The 19,799-nt window shown below is 33.9% G+C and overlaps 1 protein-coding gene across 2 annotated transcripts in view; it reads right to left on the bottom strand.

Annotated features, from left to right (window-relative positions):
• The window catches only part of TBC1D32 (TBC1 domain family member 32), a gene marked incomplete at its 5' end in the record, with an annotated part of 226,159 nt that overhangs the window by 128,901 nt on the left and 77,459 nt on the right, over positions 1 to 19,799 (bottom strand). For both annotated transcript variants that reach the window (XM_080699878.1, XM_080699877.1), the window contains 5 exons: positions 1,631 to 1,718; positions 3,906 to 4,044; positions 6,394 to 6,476; positions 7,247 to 7,448; positions 17,876 to 18,003. In XM_080699878.1, coding sequence (XP_080556004.1) covers positions 1,631 to 1,718; positions 3,906 to 4,044; positions 6,394 to 6,476; positions 7,247 to 7,448; positions 17,876 to 18,003 — 640 coding nt within the window. The remainder of the gene's footprint in view (positions 1 to 1,630; positions 1,719 to 3,905; positions 4,045 to 6,393; positions 6,477 to 7,246; positions 7,449 to 17,875; positions 18,004 to 19,799) is intronic.

Consider the following 19,799-nt stretch of genomic DNA (forward strand, 5'->3'; position numbering starts at 1 on the left):
AATAATAATGGTAAATTCCACTTTTGCCACAAAGTACAAATGGAATGATATAAAGTTCCTAATATACTAAGTAGCAAAAACATCATAAGGCATCAGGCAGCAACAGTGTTCTTCCTTTTGTCCGTGTGTGTGTGTGTGTGTGTGTGTGTGTGTGTGTGTGTGTGTGTGTTACTGGAGATGGAACCCAGGGTCATTCTAACTCTGAGCTACACCCCCAGCCCTGTTTTTTAATCTTTATATTGAAACAGGGTCTCACTGAGTTAAAAAAGGCTTCATTAAGTAACTGAGGTTGTCCTCGAAACACAATCCTCATGTCTCAGCCTCCCAAATGCTGGGATTACAAGTGTGTGCCCTCACATCCGGCTTTCTGTCCTATTTAAAGCTATATTGAACCCTCTCATGAAAAGGTTAGCAGTTTGATAGTATGAGGCTCAGAACTTTAATGACTTGATCAAAAGTAAAATCTAAGATTAAATATAGTCTTCAATTACTTCAATAATGAATAAATCTAATCTTCAAGAATAAATCTAGAATAAATAAAGCTAGAATAAATCTATTCTTCAAATTCTTCAAATCTATTCTTCAAGTTCTTTTCTAAGTAGAAAAGTGTTTCAATTTAGGGCATTTTTTAACCAAAAAAAAATGTTTCATTATACAAGTAGCCCAAATTAGTTTAGAAAAAAAAAAAGACACGTTAAAATAAAACATTTTCATTTAAACAGAGATTCAAAAATGATCTCTGATGCAATGATTCATAAATTGTAAGCTTTGAAAATATAATCACAGCATCTGTTAAGAATTATATCTTGTTCAGTGCTCAGTAGACCTTAACTTGTGGCATATTAAATTTTCAGTGTTTAAACTTCTTACAAATCCAATTGATACTGGATTATATATACTGACTTCAAACTCCAAAATAGTATACAAGCTAAATGGTAAGACATTCTTTCAAGAAAGAGGAAAGAAAAGAAGGAAATACTATGTATGTATGGTGAAAACCAGGATGAGTATAAACTTTGATACACATATAGGAAACTGAAACTAAGCAACCTGTCAAATGTGATTATATCAAGATTTTTATATCCTTCTGGCTTATAAGATGATTTTTAAAGCAATAAGTATGTTTTTCTTTAATTTATTATATGTCGTTCTAAGTAAAGAGCAAAAGGGTGTATATGTTTCATAGGGGAAAATAAACCCCAGTGGAATATCATGGAAATAGAAAGACAAAAAGGAAATCCAGTAACTTGCATTTAAATAAGGTCTAATTTAGAGCCAGGTATGGCCGTGCACACTTGTAATCCCAGCATTTGGGAGGCTGAGACAGGAGGATCTGGGTTCGCAACTAGCCTCAGCTACTTAGTGAGGCCCTTTGCAACTCAGTGAGACCCTGTTTCAACATAAAGACTAAAGAATACAGGTGGGGTATAGCTCAAAGGTAGAAGGCCCCTGGGTTCCATCTCCAGTACTGTAAAAATAAATATAAATAAATAAACTAACTAACAAGCAAACAATAGGAACTAATTTAGAAAAAAATTCTAGAGTTTTAATCCCTGACCATGTCAGTTAAATTTTCAGTTAGTTTGCTCATTTTAAGAAACTATCATTTTAATTAATATAGAAAACCTACCTGAATTTTGTAATGCTACTGCGCCTGCTGCTGTTGATGCCACCTGTGTAACCAAAACTCCATAGCCAAACTTCTTCTGCCTGCTGATCTAAGAAGATAAATAAGAAACGGCAATGAGAAGCCAAAATCAAAGCATGTTAATGTTTTATATATGTTATATGGACACACATCACTTTCTTAAAGATTAGAATACTAGACCTTCCTTCAAGAGGATAACAAGAGCAGCAAAAACAAACCAAGAAATTATCAATGAGTTTATACAATGTAATATTTTTGCACAAACTCATTTCAGATCTGAGTTTAGATTCTAGCTATCTGACCTGCAACAAGTGACATACTTCTCTTGGCCTATGTCTCTCCTACAAAAAAGTAGACACAGATCACAGGAAGAGAGAAAAATGGCCTCCAAATTTTACTATCCTATTACTTTTTAGACTGGTTCTTTAATAAATGTCCTCATTCTAAAACCTCCATTGATTATCAGTCTCATAGTTGTACTTTCAAGTAACTAAACAACTTTAAAAATAATAATAGTTTGTTCTTAAAATGACTATTATTTTTAAAGGCAATGTTCCTAAGAAGGGAACTGTTTGTAAATGCAACATAAACACACACACAGAGAACCCTAACAGTTATTGTCCCAGTTTCTAAAAGAGTTACTTATTAAATAATTCATTACGTTAAAAAATATTACATAAGTATTCAAGGTAAAGTACAAAGGTGAGTATGTCTCTTGGGATAAATCAAAATTAAGAAACAGAGACATAACCTATACCTACTATGCCCTGCCTACAACTTTGCCGAAAGTGATGTTGGCTTATAAAATGCCTGACTCCAAAACAGAGAAAATGATTTTATTTCTACTTGTAATTGTTCCATTAAAAGAACCTACTTTAATCTCAAACTTTTCAAATATAAGCTATACACTCAGTTTTAAGATTAAAAAAAAAGTAAAGAAGAACAAAAGACCATGGGGAATGATAAGTTTTATTTCCCCAATTTCTATTACTTTTGTTTGTAAGTTTGTCACTTTTCTTTTTTCTTATCTTTTTTATTAGTCATATTTCCCATTTTCATTAATTTATAACCACTTTTTCTGCAGCTATTAAACACAAGTGTAATCTTCAATGAGGACAGTATGTCATAAACTGAGAACCAGAAAGAACCAAATTCTTAAGAAAACATTTCAATAAAACAAACAGAAAAACATATTTTCTACACATACAAATCTAATATCAAAAGCCCATGAACCAATACAGATACATTTTATCCTCCAAAGGATGGTCAAGTCCCTTATTCAAGAGCTACTTACTCTTGACAGGTAGAAACAATAAGAATATTGAAATATTTGTTTTCTTACAGGTTTAAACAAAAGCAGAAAATTACAATTGAAGAGAATAACAAGGGAGAAAAGAGGCATCAGGCAATCTAATAAGGCCAAAGACAATCACTGCAAAGAGACAGAAAAAGAAAACACGTTTAAACTAAAAAGTACAAATATTACACTTGATCCTAGCCAGAAAGCCAAGAAGCAGTGGAGAAAAACAAGAAAAGCATTCTTACATCCTAAAAAGACCAAACATGTAGGGATATTTACCAAGACATAAAAAAGCTGAATATAACACCGTGGATTCTATGTAATTAAATATTAAATTATATTTTAAATTTTATTTAATAGCCGGGCGTGGTGGCGCACGCTTGTAATCCCCGCGCTTGGGAGGCGGAGACAGGAGGATCGCGCAGGTTCGAAGCCAGCCGCGCTGGCGTAAGAGACCCTGTTTCAAAAATATAAAATAGGTCTGGGAGTGTAGCCCGGAGGAAGAAGGGCTTCCAGGAACCCCAGTACCACCAAAAAAAAAAAAAAAAAATTTTTATTTAATAGTAAAATGCAATTTCTCTAACCCCCAAAAAATGCCTTCTTAAAACATTAAGGCCTAAATCTCTGACATACACATTTAGACTTAATAGGTTTTTTTTTCTCCAGAAATTCTAACCAATTTCAGGGCATCCAGATGTTTCATATCATATTTATAAAACATCTGGATGATCGAGTAAATTTTTCAATTCCATATGGCTCTTTATAACTCTGTAAACACAGTCACAAACACCAATATCAACTCTCTAGTGCTTTCTTAAAAAAATAAAGTATTACAATGTGATATGGCTTTTTAATTGAGGCTTAATAACCTCTTCATGCACAGAAAACAAAATGATGTTCTTAATGGTGTTTTAACAACAAAATTTCCTTTTCCCTGTGGCAGATGGTAATTCATACCTGTAATTTTTTTGCATACCGGTTGAACATAAATGTCACACATTCATTGATGGCACCTGTTCTTTGAAGAAGTAGTAATCCTTTGGGAGTGGCCGCAAAATTTAATAAATCATCTAACAAATCCTCTTCCCAAGCCATACTGAAAAAAATAAAAGAAAGGTAGAGCTTTCTTTAGTACACTGAAAACTGAAAATAAAGATAACATTTCATCCCACTACCATCTATGGTAATTAGATTTATGGAGTACGTATTAGTTGTAAGCTACTCAAAAGATACTTTAAAAGTAATGGTTTCTTTGATTTTGAACTAGTTTATGTTGCATATCCTACACCAATAATTTTCTTCACTGAATGAATCAAGTATCAACTTCTTATGTCAACATTTCTAGTATACTTAGGTCTCTAATCCATACCTTAACTTCATTATACTCACCTATGTTTGGAAACTAAAGCCTACTACAAAGATTAGGTCACAAGTTTTAATAAATAGAATTTTAAAATAGTAAACTTGTTTAGCCAGGCGTGGTGGTGCATGCTTGTAATCCCCGCGCTTGGGAGGCTGAGACAGGAGGATCATGCAGGTTCGAAGCCAGCCTCAGCTACTTAGTGAGGCTCTAAGCAACTTAGTGAGACCCTGTTTCCAAATAAAATATAAAATGGGTCTGGGAGGATAGCCCGGAGGTAGAAAGCCTCTGGGTTCCACCCCCAGTACCACAAAAAAAAATAATAATAAATAAATAAATAAATAGTAAATTTGTTTAACAAATGTAATTAATATTTAACAGTACAAGAAAATAAATTAGGTAATCAAAAATTGTTCCATCTTGTTCTCCATTAAGATGTATGACTACAATGCACAAATTTACAACACTGTAAAATTCTAGATAACCAAACACAGATTGCGAACTACTGAATGTGCAGAGAACAATGACTAGTGAAAGTATGCTAACACCCACACTGCATTTGAAAACAAGTACTTAATTGGTTTATACTTTTCTTTAAAAAAAAAAGTGCTACATCTTAGAGATAAATAATTTTTAAAACAAATACACAATTCCAAGAACAGCAAAAAGGGGAATAATTGGATTAAAAAGTAGTCTGTCAATGTAAAATAAGGCAGTATGTTTGATTTGATTTTGCACTTACATTTCACGCTTAAGTTACTATGCATATGTACTTTCAATTGAACTATAAAAATCTTTGTACTTGGTAGAAAGTTAAGCTATGTATATTCTTTTCCCTTTAGACATGGAAAAAAATCTTGTATTCTCTCATTTAATAGTCCATTCTTACATATATAACTTATTGGCTAAATAAATTTTGCAGGTACATCCAAACCTAGGTCATTCTGCTGATACAAATTCCATATTCCCAACAACTTCATTACACTGCCTTCCTTTTCTATGTTAAAAAAAAGTTAGATCTTTAAAATTCCATAATGTATGCGAATGCTACATAATTAAAATAATAAATTTAGATATGATAAATGTATGTTAATAAATGCTTGATATTAAATATTGTTTAAACATTTTAAAAATCCTTAATTAGCCAGTCGTTGTGGCATATGCTTGTAATTCCAGTATGTGGGAGGTTGAGAAAGGAGGACCCCAGGTTTGAGGACAGTCTCAGCAAGTAGTGAGACTCTCATCAACCTAGAGAGAATCTGTTTCAAAATAAAAATAAAATTGGGAGTATAGCTCAGAGGTAGAATGCCCCTGGGTTCAATCCACAGAAACAAAATAAAACAAAAACAAAAACTTAATTGATTAAATCATTTGCTTGAAAAATTATTCAGACTAAAAGTCTGATGAACATCAAATGCATCTACATAATAATTTGTGTCAGAATTCATTCCAGTAATTGAGCAAATAACAATCTGTCATAATATAATGGTATATCACTGTGTGGAAAAGGAAAAAGAAGCTTTTCTAGTTTGGGTTTATAAAAATTATACCACTACCAACAAAACAACAATAAAGTAAAATCTGTGTCAAAAATAAAATAAGGCAATAGAGGAGGAACAAACAACAAAAATAACATAAAGAGAAAATATGAGAAAAAAGAACACTAAATATATCAGTATCACATAAATGTAGAAAACCCTAAACCCCACCTAAAAATAAAAACTCATAAATGAAAAGATTGGAACAAATCGCAAATGTATCATTCCTTGAGAATTATTCTTCCTTGAGAATCTATGTTATATGTGGAAATTTTCCAAAATATATCATCTTCTAGGCCACAAAGCAACTATTAACAAATTTAAAGAAACTGACATAATATCTTGCATCTTTTTTGATCATAATAGGCTGAAGTTACATAGATACAGAGGAATTAGCATACACTTGTGAATGAGAAAGGGAGCATAGAAAAATAAGGGGAGAAATTTAAAAATCCCTTGAATCGAATGAAAATGGAAACATGAATAATATCTTTTAAATTATTTCAGCAAATGTAATTGTTAAATGACTTTAGCATTTGTAACTTACATGTTTTGTGATTCCTGACTTACTGAAGAAACAGAATCAGAACCCTCCACTGGAGTAGGAATTCTTTCTGACAAAAAACTTGTCTAAAAAAAAATAGATTTACATTATTCTTTTTTTGATAGTACTACTTATACAAGCCTTAAATTAGTTAAATCAAAATTACATTACCTCCAAAATGAATTATATCATTTTAAATATTACACAAAGTATTTAAAAATTAGTCATATACAGGGCTAGACAACCTGATAATCTACTGCTTTATAAACTCTGCATGGTTATTGCTACATGATGCGCTACAATATCCATAACAAAACCCAGCTGTCTCTAAAATTTGCTCAGAAGTAACTTCCAAAGAAGAATGTTATTCTATGCAAAGAGGATTCATCTAAAGCCTCTCCTATCAGGAAAAAAAAAGACTTTGTAGTACCAAGTTAAGGGTGAAAATCTTGTTCTTCTAAGAAAAGTACTCAAGTCCTCCTCTGCCAAATTAAACATTATGTCTCCTAAGTACTGTGATGCCAAAGAAGTCATATTTGCCCAAATATTTTATCCACAGTATGTAACTACAATATGCTTGTATTTCAAATAAAGATTTGAAAAGAAGGAAAGAAAGCTTAAAAGCACTTACCTAGCCGGGTGCAGTGGCACGCGCATGTAATCCCAGTACTTTTGAAGCTGAGACAGGAGGATCGCAGGTGAAAGCCAGCCTTGGCAACTGATTGGGGCTCTCAGCAACCTAGGGAGACCCTGTTTCCAAATAAGAAATAAAATTAGGTTGGGGTTACATAAAGCTGAGAGGTAAAGTGCCCCCTGGGTTCAGTCCCAAGTGCCACTTAAAAAAAAAAAAACTTACCTTCTTCCATGCCTTTGCTATAGATGCATGCAAACTGTAAGGAAGTAACGCCTGCAAGCCTTCACAAGTACCATATATTTGACGACACACAGAAATAAAAGCTCCTTTAACCACAGGCAACATGTCTGATCCAGAAAAAATAGAAATGTCTTCGTCGAGAAGTTTCTTTGAAAACTGGGCAATGATATGAGCACCTGTTAGACTAACAGATATTAATTAAAAGTGATTTCATGGTCACATAATCTTGAATTGTAAAGCATTACCAAAAAGGATAGCCTTGACACAAGAACTCTTCATTTGCTTGGTTCCCTTTGAGTCGTCCTCTAGCTTTTCTCAGACATGTCACACACACACACACACACACACACACACACACACACACACACTATAAGTATATAAGATATTTTGTATATATAGGTATATAAAAGATATATAACTATATATAGGAATATAAGTATATCTATAAAACAGGAATATATATGTATAAAATGTACATGTATATAAATAACAAATATATGTGCAGAAGTCTAGTAATGATAGCAGTTTCAGTGGAATTCAAGAAAGAGTATCCAGACACAAAAGAAAAAAACTACAGTATAAATAAAAAGTTGCAGATGCCATGTGGCCAGGGCCATATATTAAAGCATTCTGGATCTTATTTTGAAAAATCCAAATTCTCCATTCTTAGCAAGGTTAAGGCATTCCTCATTTTACTAAGAGGGCTTTTTCAAAGACTGAAACACTTTCACCTCAAATAATAAATATGCAATAATAAATTTTAAGCCATTTATAATATCAAGCACTGTTCTAATTAATTTAAACCTATTTAATTCTTACTATAATCCTATGAAAAAGATACATAATTCAACTTTTACACATAAAGAAATACAGATAAAGATTGCAGAAGTTATATAACTTGCACAATGCCGCATAGGTAATACAAGGTGCAGCCAGGGTAACCAAGCTATCTAGCTCCAAAGCAGTACATTTCTTATTTATTTTTTTAGCTATTTCTTTAAATATTTTTTTTATTTAAAGAGTATGCAGTAGACTGAACAAAGTACTCAATCTTCTTTTATACTTTGTCCGCCTTCAATAACCATGCAAATTTTGTCTGCCTTATTTATCCCAACCTGCCTACCTGCCACCACCTTCATTCATTACAAGGTGAATCCCAGATGTCATGTAATGAATGTTACTCAGTATACATCTATAACAAAGGTTTCTATTTCAAATGCAAATAACATGCAATGGAATTATTTGTTAATGTCCTGTTAGTGCTATCAAAATTTTCTGATTGTCTTAAATATATCTTATACTTAATGTGCCAATTAGAATTAAGACAAGTTTCATGAAGTACAAAAGGTTATTGTAGTTATTTAAGGTCCCATTTGCTCCCTCTCCTCCCCACAGCCAATGATTTGTTTGCACAATTCTTTATACTTTTTCTGGCACATTTTAATGTACAATTTATGAAGTAAAATATCCCAGGTGAAACATAAGTACATGCATACATGCTGTTGCTGCCTCTATACACCATCCCACTTCCCCTTCCTTCCTCCCCATACATGTGAAGTTGGTAGTGACACCTTTAGAAAATTTTTGATTGTTTCAACATAGTGTCATTTAGCTTGTCCCCATATTTCCTATGAAGTGATAATTAGATGTACAGGCTTACTTAAAGTTCAATACTTTTATCTCTTTTCTTTTTTTCTTCTCAGAAAAATAGCTTCACAGGTGGTTCCTGCTTTGTACCTCTTATTGCACAATTGTCTCAAATCTGATGTTAAAAATCAGATTGTCAGATGATATTAACCTGTCTACTCCATAGGAATCACTCTTCACCAACTTTTTACCTATAATGATTTTAACAACTATTGATTATTATTTTCTAGACCCACTATTTAAATAGGGGTTGCCAAATGTAGGTTTTTCTGATTAGACTATTTCTTTTGCATTTATTAGCTAAAGTTCTTCTAAGATGAATGCTTCCTAAGTAACTTAACTACAGTAAAAAAAAATGACAAAAAAATAATTTATATGCTGAAAGTAGAAAAATAAAACCCGTAACATGTTCAATCAGATCCAGAAAGAGTAGAAGACAAAGAAATAAAGAACAAATGCAACAAATAAAAAGTAACAAATATTATAAACACTTCAATTAAATAAACAATTAATTTAATTATAGATGTTCTAAATGTATCAACCATAAGAAAAAGGCTATCAGAGAGGATTATAAAAACAAGACCCAACTATAAGAATTGAGAATTCCACTTTAAATAAAGACGTGTAGATTAAAACAATGATGAAAATATGTACGATGCTAACCATAATAAAAAAGAAGCTTGAGTGTGTGTGTGTGTGTGTGTGTGTGTGTGTGTGTGTGTGTGTTACTAGAGATTGAATCCAAGGGTATTCTACCTGCAAGTTACACCCCAGCCGTATTTTATATTTCATTTGAAACTGGGTCTCACCTAGGTTGATGAGTCGCAGTACCTGCTGAGGTTGTCCTGCAGCCTACAATCTTCCTGTCTCAGCCTCCCAAGCATTACAAGCATGCGCCAACCATGCCCAGCTAAATAGGTATATATTAATTTCAGACAAAGCCAACTTCAGAGCAAGGAAAAGTATCAAGGACAAGGAAGGAATCAACTTCCCAAGAAGACATAAAAATCATTAAACTGTATATACCTAACAACAAATCATCAAAAGAAGTAAAACAAAAACTGATGCAATTCCAGGAAAAATTAGATCAATTCACTAACATACCTGGAGATTCAATGTATCAACCATAAGAAAAAGGCTATCAGAGAGGATTATAAAAACAAGACCCAACTATAAGAATGGAGAATTTCACTTTAAATAAAGACATGTAGATTAAAACAATGAAGAAAATATGTACGATGCTAACCATAATCAAAAAAATCAAATACTGACTTCCGGGAAGATGGCGAACGAGAAAAGCGGGGCTTAAGAGCCCCGCTAACAACCAATCTCCATTACCACAAAATCAGCGCCTTTCATAGCCAGAAAACACCATCACCAGAGAAACAAAAAAATCACCAGGTTCCAGAGAGAAAGTGGACTGAGAACAGAGCTCAGAGCCACAGAGGAGATACACCGGCCTCACGCCCGAGGACGCGGCAGCAGCGCCATACTGCTGGCGGCAGTGGTGAATTCACAGGACAGCTACAGCAAGCCGAGGTGAGCCGGTGCGGAACAGCCAGGCGGGATCTTTCAGCGCAGGGAGCATCTAAAGCTCCCAGTGGCTGAGCTCAGCAACGCTGCAGGGACTCAAAGTAGAACTCAAAACCAGAGAAGAAAAAATACACCAGCCTCACGGCCAAGGGCGTGGCAGCGGCGCCATATTGCCACCGGCGGCAGCAGCAGTGAATTCACTGAGTCCAGTACAGCTACATCTGCGTACTCAAGAACAGTGAGTCAAATTGCGGGCCACAGAGGAGAAATCCCAGTACTGTACTCCCTGGGACTTGACCCAGTGGGGGAGGGGCGGTGGCAGAGATATCACACCATAGGAGAACATGCAACCTGGCACCCCCCATAATCTAAAGCAGCCTCTATCGACTCCCTGGGTCAGAGACTCTGTGATACAACCCAGTAAAGGAGTAGTGGGGTCTGAGATAATACAGACTCGAGATCCAGAGCACCTTAAGTGAAGTCATAGTGACCCAAGGGAAGAACCCAGAGAAGGCACAAACTTCCGAAATTATGGGAAAGAGGAATAACACTGGAGCAATGAATGCCCACAACCACACAACATCAGAACCCGATAAAACAGAAAATCAGAGATTTCTAGAAGACCAAATCAGGAAAATAACTGTAGAAATAATAGAGGTGCTTTGAAAAGAACTCAGAGAGAGCCAAAAAGAAATAAAGGATGCAATTAATGAAGTAAAGGCCTCAATTCAAAGCACAAACAACCGATTAGACCACATGGAGAACAGAATCTCGCTCTTAGAAGATGATCATTCCAAAAATGAACACATAGTTTCTAATCTAGAAAAAAATATCCGACAGCAGGAATCTGATATTGAAGAAATATGGGCCCATTTTAAGAGAGCTAACCTAAGAATAATTGGAATAGAGGAGGGAAAAGAAAGTGAAACCAAAGGGATCAACAATCTCTTCAGGGAAGTAATAGCAGAGAATTTTCCAAACATAGAGCAAGAGGTTGATACACAGGTCCAGGAAACTTATAGAACTCCCTTTAGACAGGATCGGAGAAGAGGATCCCCACGCCACATAATTGTCAAAATGACCAATGTGGAAGCCAAGCAGAGAATCTTAAAGGCAACAAAAACAAAGGGCCAAGTGACATTCAGAGGCAAACCAATTAGAATCACTCCAGACTTCCCAAACCAAGTCATGAGAGCCAGAAGGGCTTGGAGTAACATATTCCAAACTCTGAAAGAAAACAACTTCCAGCCAAAAATTTCCTACCCAGCAAAACTTTCTATCAAATTAGATGGAAAAATAAGAAGCTTCCATGACAAACAGAAACTGAAGGAATTTATGTCTTCAAAACCAGTGCTAGAGAAAATACTCAAAGAGATTAACTACAAAGAAGAAATAGGTAACACACACCAGAACCAGAGAAACAAGATTTTCCATCCAACAGACAACTAAGATTGGTTATCTGTGGAGATTCATTATTGATGTTAGTCTTTTACCTATCTCTAAATTGTATTGTTTGCTTTTATTGTTGCTAATTTTTGGTATTTCTAGTTGGAATATTAATATACCTTCAGATATAGCATTTGGAAATATTTTATCCCATTCTATCAGTAACTTTTAACTCTGTTTACATTGTCTTTGGATTTACAACATTTTATTTTTTAGGGAGTTTGTATACTCTTCTGTTGCCTGTGCCATTGAAATCATATCCAAGAAATCACTGCCAATTTCAGTGTTGTGAGGTTTTATGACCCAGATTTTCTTCTAAAAGTCTATAATCTTAAGATTTATACTTATGGCTTTTATCTATTTTGAGTTAATATTTGTATATGGGATTAGGTAAGGGTCCAATTTTATTCTTTTCCATGTAAGTATTATTTTTCAACAATATTTAGTTAAAAGATTATTATTTCCACCACCAAATGTTCGTGGAAACCTTGTCAAAAATAACTTGACAATATAGGGAAGAATTTAGCTCTAGGCTTTTATTTAACTCCAATGGTTTATATATCTGCCTTTAGAATAGTACTACACTATTTCAATTATTGTAGCTTTATATGGTTTGAAATCAGAAAATATATATCTTCTAGCTTTGTTCTTTTTCAAGATTGTTTTGGGTATCTAGAGTCCATATTCCATATTAGGATAGATTTTTTTTCTGAAAAATAAATATATAAATATATGATAGTTTCACCTAAAAAAAATAGAAAAAAATATTCTCTGGTAAGAAAGAAAGCAAAAAGAAATATTGAAATGTTTTCAGGTAATTTTAATTTTTCAACATTATTTAGTTAAAAGATTATTATTTCCTCCACCAAATGTTCGTGGAAACCTTGTCAAATATAACTTGACAATATATGGAAGAATTTAGCTCTAGGCTTTTATTTAGCTCCAATAGTTTATATATCTGCCTTTAGAACAGTACTACACTGTTTCAATTATTCTAGCTTTATATGGTTTTAAATCATAAAATATACATCTCCTAACTTTGTTCTTTTTCGAGATCGTTTTGGGTATCTAGAATCCATATTCCATATTAGGATAGATATTTTTCTGAAAAATAAATATATAAATATATGATAGTTTCACCTAAAAAAAAAAGAAAAAAAATATTCTCTGATAAGAAAGAAACAAAAAGAATTATTGAAATGTTATCTTTATGTTATCAAAAGCTTGGTATCAGACAAATGAAATTGTTATGTGAGATTATCATTTTTAATTTTGGATAAATTGCTATAATACTAGATGTCAACCACTAAGCCAAGCATGGGAAGGAGGGATGGGGAGGGAATGGGGTGGGGATCGGGTGGGGGTTGACTGGCGATGTGTGCATGTATGTCTACAAAAGTTTTCTTTGTATCCCACTATGATGTATGAATACAGTGCACCAATAAAAAATTAAAAAAATAAAAATAAATTTTAAAAAAAATCAAATATTCTTCTATCAGTAACTGACAAATTCAGTAAGGACATAATTAAACTAATAGGCTACTTAATCCAGTAATTAGTAATAGGAGAATATGCATTATTTACGGTAATACAGAACAATCACAAACATACTACACTTCTGAGTCATAAAAATTAAGAGAACAGAAATTATATAAAGTAGGCACTCAAATCTATTTTTTTAAAAATGTATCAAAGAGTCCTCAAAAGAAATTTTAAAATACTTTAATAATGAAAATACAAGTTAGTAAAAATAATGAAACTAGGGATACAGCTCGGTAGAGGAGCATGTATGTGCTCAGCATGCTTACGGCTCTAGATTCAATCCACAGCATACACACAAACACAAAAGAAGCTAGGCAAGCCGGGCGTGGTGGCACACGCTTGTAATCCCCGCGCTTGGGAGGCAGAGACAGGAGGATCACGCAGGTTCGAAGCCAGCCGTGCTGGCATAAGAGACCCTGTTTCAAAAATATAAAATAGGTCTGGGAGTGTAGCCCGGAGGAAGAAGGGCTTCCAGGAACCCCAGTACCACCAAAAAAAAAAAAAAAAAAGAAGAAGCTAGGCAAGGTAGCACATGCTTGTAATCTCAGTACTTGGGAGGCTGAGAAAGGAGGATTACAGGCTTGTAGGAAGCTTCAGCTACTTAGAGAAGCCCTCCACAACTGAGACCCGGTTTCAAAATAAAGAATAAAAAAATAGGGCTGGGGACATAACTCAGAGGTAGAATGTTCAATCAGCAGTATCAAAAATACACACACACACACAAATGCATGCACACCCACACACACACACAAGAAAAGAATTTGTGAGATGCTGCAAAAACAGTGCTTCTAAGCGGGGCGTGGTGGCACATGCTTATAATCCCAGCATTTCGGAGGCTGAGACAAATGGATCACAGTTCGCGGAACCCTCAGCTACTTAGTGAGTCCATCCGGAACTCAGTGAGACCCTATTTAGAAATAAAGAATAAAAAATAGGTCGGGGGTGTAGCTCAGAGGTCGAATGCCCCTGAGTTCCATCTCCAGACTCACCAAAAAAAAAAAAAAAAAACTACACAGTATTTATGGGAAATTTATGTCATTGAATGCATATATATAAAAGAAAAATCTAAGATCATTTACACTTCCATTATAGAAAATTAGAAAAAGAAGAGCAAATTAAATCCAACTTAAGCAGAATAATAAGAACAAAAACAAATCAACCAAGAACAAGCTTTCTTAAAAGAACAGTAGCATTTCTACTCCTTTGAGTTCCTTCTCTTGCCTTATTGCACTGGCTAGAGACTCAAGTACTATATTGAAGAGAAGTGGTGATAGTGGACATTTTTGTCTGTTTTCTGTTTTTAGCAGTAACTCTAGAAGTTCTTCCCCATTCATTATGATGTTGGCTGTGAGCCTATCGTATATTTCCTTTATGACGTTGAAGTATGTTCCTTCTATTCCAATTATCTGTAGTGCTTTTAGCATAAATGGGTGTTGGATTTTGTCAAATACTTTTTCAGCGTCTATTGAAATGATCGTGTTATTTTTGTTGTTAGTTCTGTTTACATGTTGAATTACATGGACTGTTTTCATAGGTTGAACCAGCCTTGCATCCCTGGGAAAAACCTGACTTGGTCATCAAACCTGACTTGATGTGGTTTTGAACGTGTGTTGCTAGTATTTTGCTTAGCAATTTTGCATTTACGTTCATCAATGATACAGGCTTGTAGGTTTCTTTTCTTGAGCATCTTTATTTGGTTTTGGTATTTATGTGATATTAGCTTCACAGAATGTATTTGGGAGAGTCTTATTTCTTTCTATTTCATGGAATAGTTTGAGGAGTAGTAGGATTAGCTCTTCTATAAAGGTTTTATAAAATTCGCTTGGGAAACCATCTGGTCCTGGGCTTTTCTTTGATGGTAGACTCTTTATTGTTGCTTCATCAATTTCATTGCTATTGGTCAGTTTAAATTCTCTATATCTTCTTGATTCAATTTAGAAAGTCTATACGTATCTACAGATTCAATGCAATTCCCAATAAATTGCCAAGGTCATTTTATAGACATAGAAAAATCAGTCCTTTAACTCATTTGGAACAAAAAAATACCCAGAATAGCCATAGTAGTTCTCAAAAACAAGAATCATACAGGAGGTATCATAATACTTGACTTTAAACTACACTACAAAGGCACAATAATAAGACAGCACAGTATTATCACAAAAAAGACACATAGACCAATGGAGCAGAATAGAAGACTCAGATACAAATCCAGACAGTTACTGCCAATTGATTTTTGACAAAAGAGCCAAAGAGACACATTGGAAAAAAGATAGCCTCTTCAACAAATGGTGTTGGCAAAACTGGCTAACCATATGCAAGAAAATGGATAAACCCCACTTTCTCACCTTGCACAAGAGTCAATTCTAGATGGATCAAAGAATTGGAAATCAGGCCAGAGACTTTGCAACTACTTGAAAAGGGCATAGGTCTGATCTAACACCTCAACACATAGGCACAGGTAAAAACTTTCTCAACAAGACCCCAAAGGCACAAGAAATTAAAAAAGGATCAACACCTGGAATTGCATTAAACTAAACAGCTTCTGTATACCAAGGAAACTATTAAGAACATTAACAGAGAGCCAAAAGAATAGGAGAAAAATTTTGCCAACTACTCCTGCAATAGAGAACTATTATCTAGAATATACAGAGAACTCAAGAAACGCAGCACTAGGCAATAAATGGGTGGGAAATGGGTAAGGACTAACTGGGTGATGTGTGCATGTATGCATCTACCATCTTGTAATCAATTAAGATGTATGACTATAATGCATCAATAAAAATTTAAAAAAAAGAAACTACCACTAAGAAATCAAATAACCCAATCACAAAATGGGCAAATGAACTAAATAGACACTTCACAAAAGAAATACAAATACTCAAAAGGTGTATAAAGGTGTTCATTAGCAATCAGAGAGATGTAAATTAAAACTACCCTGAGAATTCATCTAATCCCAATTGGAATGGCAATCATTAAAAATGCAAACAACAAGCCAGGCATGGTGGGATACACTTGTAATCCCAGCATTAGGGAGGCAGAGACTAGCAGATCACAGTTCCTAGACAGCCTCAGCTACTTAGTGAGGCTCTCTGAAACTTAGTGAGACCCTGTTTCAAAATAAAAACTAAAAAATAGGTCAGGAGGTATAGCCTGGACATAGAATGCCCCTGGGTTCCATCCCCAGACCTGCAAAAAAAAAAAAAATGCAAACAACAACAAATGCTGGGGAGGATGTGGAGAAGCGGGAACTCTAATACATTGTTGATGGGATTGCAAATTAGTACAACCACTTTGAAAAACTGTGTGGAATATTCAAAGAAGAAACTTGTAAGAGAGTATCACAAACTCTGTGCCACAAATTCAATAACATAAGTGAGCAAGCCTTTGACTAACACAATCTGCCAAAACCCATGCTAAAGGTAGTAAAAATATGAAAAGGTCTATGTCTATATTAAATAAATTATAATAACTAATAGAAAACATGTCAGGTATAAGTTGGCTTAATAGTGAATTATATCAAATAATTAAGGAAAAAAATTATATCATTCTCTGCAATGCCTTCCAAAAATGAAAAAGAAATAATTCCTAATTTATAAATCAGCATCCCAATAAACCTTATGATTTTAGAAAAATTAAAAGCTACTTTCATGAACATGACAAAAAAAAATCCTCAGTCACTATTGGTAAACAAAAGCCAATAATGTATGAGAGGAACTATTCACCACAACCAAGTAGGATGTATTCCCATGCAAGGCAATACACAGAAGGCTATTAAATATTCCAAAATCAATGAAGGTAGTAATATAACACATCAACAGGCTAAAAAAGAAAAAGAACATTTGTTGCAGTACTATTTATGAATCCAAAATCCTACGCACAACTAGAGGTTCATTAACAGGGGAAATGTTTGAAAAATTATAGTAAAGCCAGATAAAAAATCAGAATACAGCTATTAAAAATGTGTCTGTACTCAGGAACATGTCCTTAGTTACATATTAAAAAATCACGTTGCAGAGTAATGTATGCAATACCAGTCTGTAAAAAGGATATAAAAATATATATGATTGAATTTATACTTGTCATACACACCACAATATTACAAGTTCAGAGAAACTCCAGGAGCCTAAACTCGAAAGGTTACTTTGAGTTAACTGAGGAGGAGCTAGAAGAAGTGACAATAGAGAAAAAAGGGAAAATGGTTAACTTCCCCTTTGTGCACCTTCATTTGGTTTAAGTCATTCTTATGTGCCTTTGGAAGTCTGCAAGAGAAAGTCCCAGATTACAGATCATGAGAAGAGGAGAAAGCTCTCATCTGGAGTAAACCTTCATTTTTACTTTGAAATAAGATCATATTAAAGATCACTGCACTTGTTATTTGTGGCTGGTTAGGAAACCTACCTATACTCAAAATACTTTATACGAATTTAAAATACTGGCACATACCTTTCTTCTTCAGAAGAACTCATATTTTCTCCATATAGAAGTAAAATAAGTCCTTCTTCTACAGAAGCAATTCTTGCCAAGATATCAGCTATATGAATTAAAGCTGTTTCAGAAAAATTTGGAGTAGCCTGTACATTAAAAATATAACAAGACAAATCATATAATTTTATGACATATCAAGGGCAGCATGTAGTCTAATAAAATTATATTACCACAAGAAAAAATACTTAGTGATTTGTTTGGCTGTGAAAATAATGTCTGAATTAAATGCATCATAACATTCCATTCTTTTATCAGCACAGCTGATAAGGCAAATAAATACAGGTTTTTCACCCAAATCAGTTATTGAGAATTGCTGTTCCTGTACATTTTATACAAAACTCTGGCTAACAAATAGAGTAGCCCCTTCTATTTCTACTTTGCCCGATACTGCTAATCCCTGAGCTCCTATATACCTAATATAATCATATAATATAGGGTATTAAATACACTGTCATCCTACCTAAGGAATACCAGCCCTTCCTACACTGTCTGGGTTAGAAACAAACCTCTGAAGAAAGAAGGCTGGTCAAGAGCCAATAATTTCACCCATGGAGAAAACTAACAACCTAACTTATTTCCTCACTTTTTCCTTTAAATACTAAAATATCTTTGCTATATAGGGCAAAATAGTGTAAAAAAAAAAACTTTAAAATCTGGAGTATGGTTTTAATGGCAAAATCCATCTATAATAAATCCTATTTTTCTGCAGTCTACTTATTATTTCCTTGTACTTTCATGGATACAGATGCACATTTTTTCTGTAATAAATTTTAAAATGTCTATGTGGAAACTAATTCACTAATAAATTTGGTATATTAGCTTAACACATGATGAGTTTGATACATTCACCTAAAGAGTATATAATATCCAACCAACTGTATTAGACAATCTTACAAAGATATTGAGTGTGAAAATTAATAAACTACACTCTCCCTGGGATACAGTACTTCTCTCGTATGACTGCATACGTATTTTCTCATTTATACATATGTGCACTTACCTATGAAAATAGATTTGCTTTCATGCGCACACTATTTTTTTTGGAACTTCTTGTTCCTCATTTTAAATATTTTTTGGTTAAGAGTCTGCCTTTCCTATTAGAGCAGGCTCATTTAAGGTAACAAACATGTCTTATTCACAACTAAATTTTCTGTACTTAGCCCAAAGCAACGATAGTAGTGGTACAATGTGCGATGTTGGATATCTTCAGCTAGATAATAAATATTATGAGCCAAAGAACTGGTCCTACCCTTCAAAATAAGAAAAATATAAGTACAGATACAGAAGTACATAACATGGGGAATTACAAAAGAAACATCTTAATTTGCAAGGAAGAATTGGAAAATTCAGAGATAAATTCTAGTCTAAAGAGAGGAATTTTTCACATGAACCAAATTTAAAACTTGCCAGGATAAGGGTAAAGTGTATGAATATAGGAAGATGTAGGAACCTTGTTTAGAATATGAAAATGGCCTGTTCTACCTGAAATACAAAGTTTTTTTTTTTTAAAAAAAAAAGGGAAAAAAACACAGAAAACTTGGTAAACACCAAGCTAAAATTTTAAAAATTTATCCATCAAGCAACAAGCAGAAAAACACATGATCATGTTACGTATAGGTATTAAAAGGAGATAAAAACTAGTAAAAACACTTCAAACAGGAATGAAAAGGTAGAAATGTTTAGCCTCTTGATATACTCCAAAAGTCCCTCACCAAAACCTTAAGTCATGGAAGTAGAGGGATATATTGAACAAAGAGTAGAACTGGAAAGGGGACCAACTTTGTTTTCTTAAATACAGGCGCTGGAGCAAGTCACTTCTTTCAGCCTCATTAGTAACAATGAAATGTTAAAATGCAAAGGAGAATACTGGAAAACTATAGAG

The sequence above is a fragment of the Muscardinus avellanarius genome, assembly GCF_963383645.1.
Source record: "Muscardinus avellanarius genome assembly, chromosome: 8".
Classification (NCBI taxonomy): Eukaryota; Metazoa; Chordata; class Mammalia; order Rodentia; family Gliridae; genus Muscardinus; species Muscardinus avellanarius.